At 38.9% G+C, this 13,664-nt stretch overlaps 1 protein-coding gene across 18 annotated transcripts in view; it reads left to right on the plus strand.

The window, feature by feature from the left end:
- nrxn3a (neurexin 3a) overlaps window positions 1-13,664 on the plus strand; it is a 333,072-nt gene that overhangs the window by 11,675 nt on the left and 307,733 nt on the right. For 13 of the 18 annotated variants that reach the window (XR_005005354.1, XR_005005355.1, XR_005005356.1 and 10 more), the window contains 3 exons: window positions 2,019-2,036; window positions 2,667-2,696; window positions 3,762-3,773. Coding sequence is in view for 14 of the 18 variants with exons in the window: in XM_036541921.1 (XP_036397814.1) it covers window positions 2,019-2,036; window positions 2,667-2,696; window positions 3,762-3,773 (60 nt within the window). In the remaining 4 variants the exon portion in view is untranslated. The remainder of the gene's footprint in view (window positions 1-2,018; window positions 2,037-2,666; window positions 2,697-3,761; window positions 3,774-13,664) is intronic. The other 5 variants (XR_005005357.1, XM_036541934.1, XM_036541933.1 and 2 more) reach the window with 1 other exon arrangement.

The following is a 13,664-nucleotide window of genomic DNA, read 5'->3' on the forward strand; positions in this document are numbered from 1 at the left end:
CATGAAAATGACAGATACTGTAAAATAATCTTTCCATAAAAGTAGGTCATGAAAAAAGTGGGGGAAAAAATTGGTTCGTCAAAATCAAGAGTGCTCTTTTGTCGTGGTCTGAGCTGGAAATGTTTTATTCAGACACAAAAAGTAGAAGATTAGGGTACAACAGCATTTCATCAGCTGATGCGCCTGTCCTAAAACAAGTCATGTGAGCCTGAACAAGCTCTGTTCTCATATCAGCTCTTCGTGTAGAATTACAGGATTTATACGCACTGCTTTCTCAACATTGTCTGCACACATTCTTTTTCATCCATGTTGGTAATAGGCATGTAAACATGCACATCCATTTGTACACAAATATTAATCCTACATATGTGAGCCTGGAGACTCCAACAACATGCTCAGTGTAATATCGGAAATTCGTTACATTATGTTAATATTAAACATGTGCTCAGTCACGTTTGTCCAGTTTACAAATCTGAATATTTTATATGATAGCCATCATGTCTGTAATCTTTACTGAAAGAATTCAGGTGAAGTTTCTATCTTACAGGTACAACAGCACCTAGGATTGGGACCTGCAACCTTTTGGTTCCAATTCCAAGCCATTATCCCCTTACATTAGACTACGCAGCAGTGACGGAAAGTAAAAGACCGCTTGCTGCAGGCGTAGAAATTCCTCTCTCCCACCATTCTGCTGAGTTACCTATGAGGCTGATTGCCTGCCCAATGTCCATCAAGAGCCCTGAACTTTATAATGACAGGTCCTGTGACCCTGGAAAGCCAGAGGGGACCTATGAAAATTAGAGTTTCTCAAACTCTGAGACACTTCACAAGGACTGACACTCAGGAGTGACAGTACTGATTTTATTGAATAAGTGTGGGTGACATTCAGGGTTCATTGTGCAGTCTCTCCTTTGACATGTTGCAAATACTTCAAGAAAAAAAACCCAGATTAACCACACACGCTAAAACATGTAATGGAAATGAACGACCATGAGAACAGCGTGTTCAGAGTTCAAGCGCTTCAAACAGAATTGCCCCGAGGCTAAATTAATATCTAATATATCTCTGATTACCGAATGCTAAAAGCATTTAATGGAGTTGGACTTAATTAGGCTCTAATTAGTTTCCTCAGTTAATTGCTGTTTGTGCCAAGGTTGATTAAGGAACTTCATTGACAACTGTTGCAAAATACCTGCACTACTTTCATCCTTTCGATTTTGGAATTTCAAATATATTTCCATCATAAAATGATAATGCTTTAAAAACAAAAATGATAATGCTAAATATCTGCAATTCACCCGAGTTTATCATTTTTTATTTTCTTTCAAACACCCAAGTTCCTCCTGCTCAAAACGACCCTGTAACAGAAAATTTGCAGGGGCACACCTTGTCATAAAACGGGCTTTCTGGCCCTCAAAAGAGCCTCTGCTTTCTTTTGCCTGGTATAGCAGAACCATTCCAAGACTGCTGTTGGGGCTGTATCATAGTTGCTGTCGGAGCAAGCCGTGTGCATTAATGAAGTGAGGAGAATGCTGCCAGCAGCAGTTGGTAGATGTGCCAGAACTGACTGCAACTGACTGCACAGGTTTATGTCTGCAGTGAAAATAACTGACGTGCCGATGTCCGGGTTGTGTTCAGCTATACACAAGCCTCACAACAACATAAATTCATTACCCCTGGAGAGGGAGCTGGTTCTTTCCACCTGCTTGAATTTATGTCTCATCAGTGTATGTGGGGAATCTGTGGAATACCAGAAAACAGAGTATCTTCTTGCAGTAGTCTGCGCTGTTATATAAGAGAGTGTGTAATCTGGCTCCCAGTGAAGATGGGACAGATGAGATGATCAGAGTTTCAAAAAGGTTTTTTTACAGACATGCACCGGGGCCAGAGCTGTCTCCTGCATGATTCTAGGTGTGTTATATTTTGCATGTTAGATCCCATGCAAAAGAGTGCAGAGTGATTCTAACGCTGGAAATCTTTCCTTGTTTTATTTTTTCCTTCTGCAATCGCAACATCAGAGGTCAGCAGTGTCCCAGGTGAGTTTTTAGCCACGGATGTGATTACAGAACGTTTCCAACCGAGCTGGGTTATGCCTTGAAACTAATAGCTAACAACACATAACAACTACACATGTCCTGAAACTCCCTTTCAGATTCTAGCCATGAATAAATCAACCTATTTTTGAAATAATCACACTGTAAGATAAATAAATAAAGCAGGGTAAAATCCCTCCTACAATACAAAGTTAATTATATATAGGTTTAGTTTATACAGTTCAGATTGGTTAAGTGAATGTTGCACTTTATTATCAAACAAAGACTATATATATATTTAACACTGCAAGATGCACAGTTACTTACTGCAAAAATAGTTGCATATGATTTTATGGATGTTTCAAAATTGAAATAGGTATGAAATCAAACTATGAAATACTAAAGAATTAATCCTTCTGGGTTTTTCTAATTCATCTGGAATCCGTTTTGGTTAAAAGAAAAGTCCCTCCAAGCCTACCACTGAAGCTTCTCCATTAGATGAGGAAAGCTTTGTCTTTAGTGTGATAGATGGCATGCTTTGCCTCAGGGTAAAACATGTGACATCACAATACCAAAAAGTATTGAAATATGTGTTCTCAAGTGTTCTCTTTCTGTGTCTTTCACTTCTTGAAGGCTTCTCGCACATGATGATGGCTGAGCAAGGTATGCTTTCCTCTTTTTTTCCTCTTCCCGGCCTATTCTCTTGTCCTTGTTCTCTTTTTGACCTGTCTTGGGCTTGGAGCATTGGATGGCATGCTTGATCTACTCTAATTCCAAATTCTGTTTGAACACTCCGTCCAATACTTTAAGATACATTTCCAGAATGAATTTGATTGCTGCAGTTGTGCACCATGTTTGTAAAACATGACTTCACAATGCAAGTGCAACATGAATTCCCCTGCTCATTGATGAACTGTATAGCTGTTTACAGTAGCCTGGCTTGCATATGATTAACACAAATGCTTTTCCATGCATGAACTTGCAGTGAAGGACAACAGCTGCTAATGTGGATGAATGTATCAATCCAAATCCTTCAAAGCAGGATATGGCAGAAGTGGGTGTGTTTTAGTAACATGCATCATCTCCCTATCCTAAAAAGTTTCCTAATCCAGTAATTCAGTTGCTATCACAGTCTTTCAGTGCTGGAACAAGTTTAATAAATCCATTAACCTTAAAACAAACTCTGATGAATTACAGTATGAATTACATAGTCTAAAGTCGCCATTCTGTTTGTGGACACCCATTTCTCAATTTTTTCTGCTTTGTGATATTTGAAGTTAAAAATTGCCATCAGTTAGCTTTGTTCTCCAGATTGGACAGTTGTATGAGAAAACGTGATAGGACAAAAGGTAACTTCATCTGATATGTGCTAATTATAGCCATTAACGGTCCTAAGACCAAATGGAGAATGTGCTCTAAGGTTGAGTACAAGAAATGCCAGAACATTTGAAATTGGCAATTGGCTGCTCATACTAACTTTGTTAGTACACAGTAACTTACATTAATCATGTTTTGCCATTGCATGTATGGAATGATGTGCTTCTGCTATGTAATGAATAAGGTTTGCCTGCGATTTGCCTCTACTCCGCACTGATGTTCTTTAGTTAAGCATTTTCCCTCCTTAGTCTTTACAGTGTCTTATCCTTCCCTCTTTTCCCCCCATTGCTTTTCAATTGCGGATATCATGCATTCTTATTTCCTATGGGACTTCGCTCTCCGTTTCTGTAGCTAAAAGCAAAGGTACTATGCTCTTTCTTTCCTATGCTTGAAAAGTGGTTGTCAATTTAATACGTAATATGTTGTTACTTAATGGCTTTAGTGTGTTTTGGATGTGTTTACAGCTTTGTGTGTAGCACTCTTTCCTAATGGCAGTGCACCGAGGGTGCTGTGATTAAGTGGATAATTAAATGAGCTTTAATTGAATGAGAAAAGACAAAGCGCACACTGACTGTTGGAGTTGCAGCTCTGAATGGCAGTGGATGAGGCTCTTACTGTCTTATGTCAAATGGACCATCCTATAACAACAGATTGACTGATTACAGTTACATTTTCACTGGGCTGGAATCCTTTAACATTTATCCCAAGAGAGTTCATAAAGGACAACAAACTGTAGGCCCTGCTGATAATGGTCTTGTGTGTGTGCGCGTGTGTGTGTATGGAGGGGAGTTCAATGTGGCTATTGTGGCAATGTTCTTTCTCCGTGATTTTCCCTGCTTGAGGCTGATGTACTTTTTGTTCACTGGTATGATGTACCTGCCTGCCTTCCTTCTGTATTTTTCTGTTCGAGTATTTGTGTAACCTACTTGCACCTCTTTAACAGTACAACAGTGAACTCCTTAACCACTAAAGTATTATTTTAAACATAAATGTTAAAATGAATTACTAAATGACTAGAGGCAATAGCATTAATCCTGAACTTATTAAATTCTTACTTGAACATTTAGATAACACAGTTCCTCCTACGCAATTAGTTGTATGTGCACTCTAATGTGTTGCTCCATCATGACAGATTAATTTTGTTGGAATTAAGTTACATCATCTTTTTCTGGGTGCTTCATGTAATCACTAATATATAAATATGCAAATAATATTGCATCTTAATTGTATAGCTATTTTGTGTTGCATTATTTTGTGACAAGAAAGACCTTTCTATTTTGAAATGTGAATTTGTATAATGAAGATATTATCAGACTGTTAGGCAATGCTGTCTTTTTTGTTACACAAAAAACAAAAGTATTTTGGATTACATTTTGTTGAATTACATTTCTGTATTATACTTTATCTAGGTAGGTGTCCATAAATACCCTAAACACATTGGAACTACAGTTACCTTCTCTTTTTAGTTATCTTTTAGCAATTGTGAAACATACAAAACATAGTAGAAAGTTACAAGCTAAAAACCTAACTTGCTGAAGAAAAAAAAAAGTCATCAGTTTCTACGGTGTTAGATTATTTTACATCAATGATAACCGGAATAATTTATTTACATGACATACAGTTTATATTTTCAATATTATCCATTCACTGTATACAGCAGGGGATCTACTGCTGCTGGGTTAAGTACTGTTATATTTTTCATTCCAATTGCAGACATCATAGCTTGCTAGATGGCTTCAGTAGTTATCTGACTAATCCTGGAGCTTTGGATTTTCTAGCTATGCAACATACTTACTGTAAATTACCTGGAGCTACTCAAATGAATTGTAACCTGAGGCTTGTAGGCTCAATTTTTTATTGTTTCTTGTGCATATGCATATGCAGATCAGTAGTACAATTAAGTAATTTTTTTGAATAAGATTACACAATCCAATCTAATAAATTCTGCTAATCCTAGGCTCTCCATTACCAACTATATTCTGAGGTTAGCATGCACAATGCAAATGGGAAAAATATGTGACTGGCCCAGCCAGAGGAGATGTTTTCAGTATGTGTTTTGAGAGTCTTTCTGTCACTCATTCCTTGACTTTCTCTCTGGAGAATATCCCAGATGAGCCTGATTTAGTCGTGGCATGCTGGTGAGAGAATCCCCATAGGAGAGTGCATATAGCTCCTGTACAAATGCCACCAACGCCGTGTGTCTGATTTGATCCCTCCTGGAGGGAAGTGCAGTTCAAGAACCCAATTTTAACCCAGCATGTCAAACTTGTAGTGATTATATCCTGCCCGTTAATGCAGTCTTGCAGTGGTAATTGTGCACTCTGCATCAGACATACTCAAAATATTAATATACCTGTTGTCTGTGATGTCATGTCTGAAGAGAAGCTCAGGGAAAATGTCTTTTGGTACTTGGCTTCATAAATTCATGGTTATGAGGAACAGAGTGTTATTTGCTAGTGTTGAAATGATAAAGTGTAATAAAGAGATAAGTTAGTATGTGTAAAGAGTATGGTTGAAGATATCTTGTTGCAAATCCTTTGGGATGAACAAATACATTTTACAGACAGTATTTTCTGTAGTGTAAGAACAGTGGATATCGCCTAAACACAGGAGGCCAAACCGCATGTAGCCACTTTGTCCTGACTGATGGCACAGCTCCAAGTTATTTTGGACATTTAGAAGGGACAAGACAAATGAGGATGGAAAGATGGAGAGAGGTGGCTGCTGCTTTAACGATTAAAGCACAAATATCTTAGCCTTCATAAGAGAGCAAGTTCAGCTCTTCTGTAAAATCCTTGCACCGGAGCATTCAGATTAATACCAGCACATATTCAAAAGCCGGCATTAATTATCCCTTCAAAGTTCTCCAGGCAACACTGTCTGCATTTCTCCTTCTGTCCTCCCAGAATGTTTTGACTCCGGTTTCTCTGGTGCTAAATCTCTCTCGGAGGGCAGGGGCATTATTTCAAATCAGCCACTCTGTCTTCTTGAATTAAGAGGACAGGACATTTATTTGAAATCCATTTGCATCTATGTGGCGGGGGAGAATGAAAGACATTTAGCTGGCTTTGCAGTTTTTTTCAACACAGAATTTTTAAACAGGAGGTTGCTATAATTTATATTGGCAAATGTGGACTAATACTTTGGTAATGAAACATTTGCTTTTGGTATTTCATCAGAATCTGTTAATGTAAATGCAGAAGAATATTTATTTTAGGTTAATAAGGAATGCCTTGACGTGCAGAAATCAAGACGGTGGTGGACATACATGTACAGACGTTACTTATGTTATGCATTAAATGCACATAATGATACTTGCTCCTTCTTAAATTAAGTACGAAAAGGTTGTTTTCCACTACGGTGTAACCTAAATGAACAGCTAGATACAGAGCACAAACAGACAAACCATCCTGTACAGTGATCTCTGTCCTGGTGCTGATTTTATAATTCTTTGTGTCCGTGGTTTCCTATTCACAGATTTGGTCAACTGCACTAGCTGAGTTTACGCACAGTGGCTTTAGCGTTAGCGCAAATGTTGCACATGTTGAAATTTCTATTCATGTGCGTTGCTTTTATTCCATTCATCTGCTGCACTCATTATATTGCCCACTCAGAAGATATGAGCGTAAATTTTGTGCATGCGGTACACATACAAGGTGTAGGCTATTTAGCATGGCTGATTCATGCTGTAGTTGTTTTGCAGCATATTTGTTGCAGGTAAGTAACATTTGTTTTGTTGTTTTTAGCATGCATTTCTTTGAAAATGTATTATTTGTTCCTGTTATTTCAACATTTGTTGTATTAAATCCTTGTTGCATGTTTAATGAATGAGCAGAAAACATTGTTAGCTCTTCACAAGTGACAGTCATTGCTGCCATTCCGCTAACCCCATATTTCCCACTACTGCTTGGTATTGTGAACTGCGAGTGTTTCAAGGACCATAATCCCTGTGGTTTTTAATAAGTTCAATGGGAACATTTTACATTACTTGAAGTTGCCACTTTACATGTTATTACTTGCTGTCACCCTTGCTGTCATAAACTTCCCAAATGGAGCAGTCTGAAGATCACTTAAGATGAGGATAAGTTTATCTGTTAAAGCAAAATGGTTTGGTCTTTATGTACCATTTCCACATGTAGTGGTGAACACCAAATGCGCATGCAGTAATAGCTGTTGAGTATTTGTTTTAGTATTAGATAAATCTCTACATAAAAGGTATTGTTCACATTGACAATTCATCAAGTTTTAGTAACTTTGGTAGTGCATTACCGGATGCACTGCTCTCAGATCTAGCAGTAACCTTTATATTAAATTCATGCAGGTCCTTTGCAGGTCAGAATTTATAGAGGGCTGGCAAAAACAATGCAATGTTTGATTGTGGAAGAGCAGATTCATACTTTAGACGACACAACAATCCACACAATAGCTCTTAGGAAGAGAGGAGCATAACTGAAAGCCTCAGCTGGCTAAGAAGCCTTTGGCTTTTTCTCAGGGTTCAAATTCCTCTCCACGTATTTTAACACCCATCTGAGGCTGATCACTTCAGTCAGACATTGACGTTTAGACACTGGCATATGTCAACAAATACGGCAGGTCAGAGAAATGAAAAGGGAACCTGCGGGGACTCCCATTTCTCCCTCTCTCTCTCTCTCTCTCTCTCTCTCTCTCTCTGTCTGTGATTCATGTAGCATGTTGTTGACTCCCAAACATTTGCACTGCACGGAGAACATGTGGGTTATTGATTTTAGCTCTCTGCTATCTCCTTTGTCTGGGACTTCCTTGCTTGCCATCCATTGACTGGATTCCCAGTCATCACACTCAAACAGTATGTATGTCTCTCTTTGAGATGAGTTGAAAGGACGTTCTTGTGTCTTGGGACAGAAGCGCATGTGCCTGTGTTTGTAAGCCCCTCTACCGTTGAAATAGCTGAGAGGTCATTGGGTGTCTTCCTCTTGGGAATTTGAGGCTGATTCAGAACACTTTCCCTCACTTCTCTTTCATGAGGTGTATTCGCAGAACAAACCCGGGGCTACATTTTATTCCTTTTAACTTTGATTGCATTTGTGTGTGTGTGTGTGTGTGTGTGTGTGGGGGGGGGGGGGGGGTTGTTAAATTAAAGCAGAGCTGGAACAAGACAGATGAGTGGTAGAACATTCAGCAAGCTAAATAGTATCAGACAAACCCAAAAAACCCAAAAGTCATTAATATTCAGGTGGTTTATTTATTTTACAAACAAAGTTGAATAAAATGCAGATCTCATGTCCAGCAAGTAGTGCTTGATTGATACACCTTCTCCGTCTCCATTTGTACTATTTGCATTTCACCAGATTTTTAGGAATGATTTGACTATGTTAATCTTCCCACACAGAATTTGTTAAGAGGACTTGTGTATCTTCAGAATGGTATGTGATTTGCCTGGGAGTGGGCCATCAGTTTTTGTATCAAAGGGATATTGATGCCAGCCTCATAGGAGGAGAAAAGAGTAAAGCAACACAGCATGCAGATGAGCTCACATGAGCGATAATGAGTTGCAGAGCCATTATGCAAATTCTATGATAATTAGCTAATCAGCTTTGGTTCTATTAAGGATGTGCTCCACTTGCTAACCTTGAAGAGACATTGATAATCAAGTACTGATCGGCTCTGAACCCTGAGGTGAGCAGCTGCCTGTCGGGGATGATCAAGGCCAGGAAAATCTCCAGAGATGGACATGAGTGGCATTCGTGTTTCTAAATTTTAAATTGCACGCAGGCAATTATGTCTGTTTGCATGTAGATATGTGTACATATGTATCGGATATGTTTCAGGTATACATTTCAATTTTAGATTTTAGAGCTTTGCTTAAGAAATGTGGGGGGGGGGGGGGTGATATTAGGTTTTTCACTGTTGTTTTTTGGTGTGGAATGTGTGACTTCTGGCCAGTGTTCAGTCTGTCTGTAAGGTGCTTTGTCCTTTACTCATGTATGTCATGCGTTTCATTTTTCAGGAGCTTTGAGGTGACTGACGTCTTTGTATTGTGTCCAAACAATACAAAAGATAATTCAGTTGAAGCCAGTTTAGATGCGGGTCCTTCAAACCCTTAGCCTCACATATCTAGAAGCCTGAAATTTAATTTGAGAAGGATAAGAGCCATACTTTGGGTGTGCAAGCGAGGAAGAGGATGTCTCTATATTGTTTGGATTTATTGTAATTCAAAACTCTTCAGAGCTCTTCTGACCTTTTTCACAAGGGTTCCAATGAAGGTTTGATAAAATCTTCTTTGACATCTATGTTCTATAGTGTGCTGTGATTGGCAGATTTATGTTGAAGCTTAACTACTTTCAAATCTCTAACAGTAGACACAGACAACATGTGTGACACAGATAATTAAATCTTTATCATAGGTTCAACATTGGTGCATTTCAGGTTATGAAACCTGTTAGAGCTTGCTGTTGTAATTCCTGTTTCTCACTGCCATTGAGGATATCGCACACTCTGTCCTGTTAGTCCAATTTATGATGCATACCTGTTATGACCTGCGACTTCATGATATTGTTGCGTCCGCTCAAATTGCATTTTGTGTTCAGTCTAATTATTATTATTATTGTTGTTGTTGTCATCATAGAAATAATTATAATTTATTAAGGGAAATGAAGATAAATTATTTTCCACATGAAGGATATTTCAGTGATCAAGATACTGGAAAAAATGCTGGGAAAGGGCAGCCAGGTGAAGTCAGTGAAGTTGTGCTGGAGTGGTAGTGTGGCTCATCACATTTGTAAGTACCTGACTCTGCCCGTGTTTCTGCTTCGTGTTCGGGTCGGGTTCCTGGGCGGTTGGTTTAGCTGATGTGTGAGCAGCCTTGCGATCGACAGAGCGATGCTGCAGTCACGCAGTCGGAGCCATCCACTGGAATAACCTCGTCGCTCCCTCCCTAATTTATTCACTCTTACAAAGAACATGGCGGGGAAACGAACAATGGAGGAGTGCTATCCCTTCCCTGTGTGTGCCAGTGTGCCGCTCCCAGCTCTCACGCGGACAATACACCCAATACCGCTGTTTCCTTTTCCCTTGAATTGAGCCGTGCGGGTAATTGCTTCATTTTACTGGGTCACACCTGGCAAATTCGGCTACTGTACACAGTGCTTCCTTTTATTTCCTTAAGGGAACAAGTGCCGTTTGATTACGGCCAATATCGTCTTCCTATGTCTGCACACGGGTGGCACTGTGTCTCTGGAGACGAAGGAGCTCCTTGATTGCAATTGCCTGACTCTTTTAAAACCTGCCAGAAATGCAAAAAAACGACTAATTATTGTTTGAATTGCGCAATCACTGGGGTGGAAATGTATCGAACCAATCAAGAGACTTGATATTCCCCCATTCAGTGTCTGCATGAGCTAATTCAAAGAAGCACTGACATAATGCAGAACATGTTTGCACCATGCTGGGCGTAACAAGAAATGAAACAACAGCAGAATACTATGGGAAAAAAATACAGAGAGAGCAGTGAGGTGGTCTGCTGTCCTGGGAGATATGGTAATGTAGGGTCAAATGAACAAGAGAGAGACTCAGTGCCAGACTGACCTCATGACCATTCCCCTCCATTATAATCACTTTATCTCGATGTTCAGACACAAGAATGTAGTAAATTGTTGCCACACCCTCTATCTGTTGTCATTCAGGGTAGGGAAATATGAACAGTTTGGTGAGTTGGTCATCCTTCATGCGAATACGGGGTGGTGGGGTCAAGAGGCTGATGTTTATTTAAGACCACTCCAATCAGTGTGCATCATTGTTCCTTTCCTGGTCTCCATTTGAGCTGTTGCATAAACAGAGACTCTCATTCAATCTAACCACGATGCTTGTCATCAATCAAGTTTCATGTGCTTTGATTCATATTCAGCTATTTTTTTCTTTGCTTATTTCAGTGACAGTCAGATTCATAATGCCATTATTACACACAAAACATGCATAAACATGTTACATAAAACATTAAAACATAAAACAATGTAATATGCAATATGTAAGGACAGATCATATTGCAGCAAGGTCTGGGAGAGGGTCTGAGAGGCAACAGTGGGGAAGAGAGGCAGACGTAGGTTTTCTCCAGTACAGGGCTGTCATTCACAAGGGATGTAACCAATCTGTCAATTAATAAACTATCAGTCACAAGTGCACATTAAAAGAAAACTGTTAGACAATACTGGGTGATATTGGGTGATATTCTAGGAGAGATGGGGCATTCTCTTTCCATACCAGGCTTTTCAATTGCAGAGATGGAAGGCTTGCATTACAACTGCATGTGATTGCAGAGAAATTTGGCACACACTAACTGGATTTAATTCAGGTATGGCTGTTAAATGATTCAGTCCTATGTCGCAGGAGAAGAAAAAGCAGCGCAAATGTTTCACTGTGCTGTCATTGAAGTGGGGTCCAACTTTTTAAGTGGTCAAAATTTTTTAGGTGAGACTCCAGCTAGCGAGATAGAGATACTGAAGATGTTTAAGGCACTTAACTAGCAATACGAGTATAAATCAGTCTATGTTTATAAGCAACCAGAGATGGTTAAATGCAGTTGTGTGTGAACTTTTTTTTTCCCCACGTGAGCTAGCTGGCAGTGTTAATTTAATGGTAGTTTACTACACAGGTTAATGTTGGCTAACTGGCTAGGTTAGTTTAATCAAACGTGCTATGAAGAGTCATTATCCATTTCACACATCTGATTCTCCAGCATCCAAAGCATGTTCAGCAAGTATGCTACGAGTATGAACAGTGTAGACTTCCATAGGTTAGGCCTCCATCGATTTACATATATATTTTGGTGATTGGTGCAGTGAAAACCTATCAAAAGGTACAAAAAACATGAGGCTGTGAAAATATGTCATCTTCCATTTACAATGATAAAAGGATAATCGCCCTCCTGAGCCATTGATAATCAACGGTCAGAAACGTGCCATTTACATTGCTAACATGCACATACTGAAATTACTATTCTGTGATATGAAATTTAGTTAGCACCAGAACTGTTCTTGCGGGGTGTCTGCTTTGATCACTGAAATCTCAAATGGCTCTTTTTTAATTGGCCGTGAGCTATTTATGCTTGCTAGAATAGAATCTTGTCATGTGTAAAGTGCTGGTGATTTTTCGATCCATTAAAGAGTGTTGGTACAATAATACAATGTATGGTCCAATACAGTGGTAGTAGGTTCCTCTGAAATCTAAAAATTAAAAGTTATAATGAGAACTTTGAGAACATATTGCAATAATCAGATTTTGGAGACAACATGCTGATGGTTTGCTGGATTATATTGCTGTGGAACACAGGCTCTTGTTTTATTAACATCTAATCTACTGTCTCATCAAAGATTCACAGTGATGTTTGCATGCTTCCGTGCTAGGGTCTGCAGTGAGTCTGCTGGGTTTGTTAGCAGGGCTGTTTTTTGAATGTGTTTGTACAGCCAAATCTGCTGATCGAATGAAAACCATGACTATTCCTTCTGTTCTGCATGTTGTTGTTTTTGCTATCAGAGTGAAAGCTAAGAGCCTACCCTTTTAGATGTAATTATTTGCTGAGCGTTTTTGATGTGGGCAGGTGTTTGTTGTTGTTTTGCTTAGTTTTCTTCAGTAAGCATTGAACTCTCAATCCCACTTTTACACATTTTTAGCCTTAGAAGTTTATAATGCATTACAGTTCTGTCAAACTGACAGGAGCAACTACTGATATTGGCTGCTTACATTTCTACAAGCAAACTTGGATATTTCCTGCAGAATAGTCTTTTCTTCTCTCTCATAATTATAAAGTCTTTATCTTTATACCCTTGTGACTTCAGGTCTTAGAGTATGCAGAGAAAGAGTTTTATGGTATGACTAAGATATTAGCTGGACTGTATTCCTGCAGTGAAATGGAATGAATGAAAACAATTACTGTCGCAAATTTGCTGTAATCTGCTATTTGATATCTTTTAGGTTTTTAGGATTAGATGGAAGAGACATCAGATAATAATAGATGTGTATCTCCCAAACAGGAGACTGTTTTAGACTGAGGCTAAACTGGCTTAATTTGTAGCACAAATTTGTTTAAGTTTGTGTATTAATAATAACAGAAATGTGTATTTGAGCGTACGCTTGTGTTAAGGATGACTTGTACAATGTCACATGTTACATATTATCATTTTATACTTCAGCATCAGCAGGTACTTTTGCTCCAAGGTAGAACAGCTGGGTTCAATCCTGAATTTGAATCTGCAATCCTTTCCCAGTTCCCTAACTACAATT

Source organism: Megalops cyprinoides, chromosome 12 (assembly GCF_013368585.1).
Source record: "Megalops cyprinoides isolate fMegCyp1 chromosome 12, fMegCyp1.pri, whole genome shotgun sequence".
NCBI classification, from domain to species: Eukaryota; Metazoa; Chordata; class Actinopteri; order Elopiformes; family Megalopidae; genus Megalops; species Megalops cyprinoides.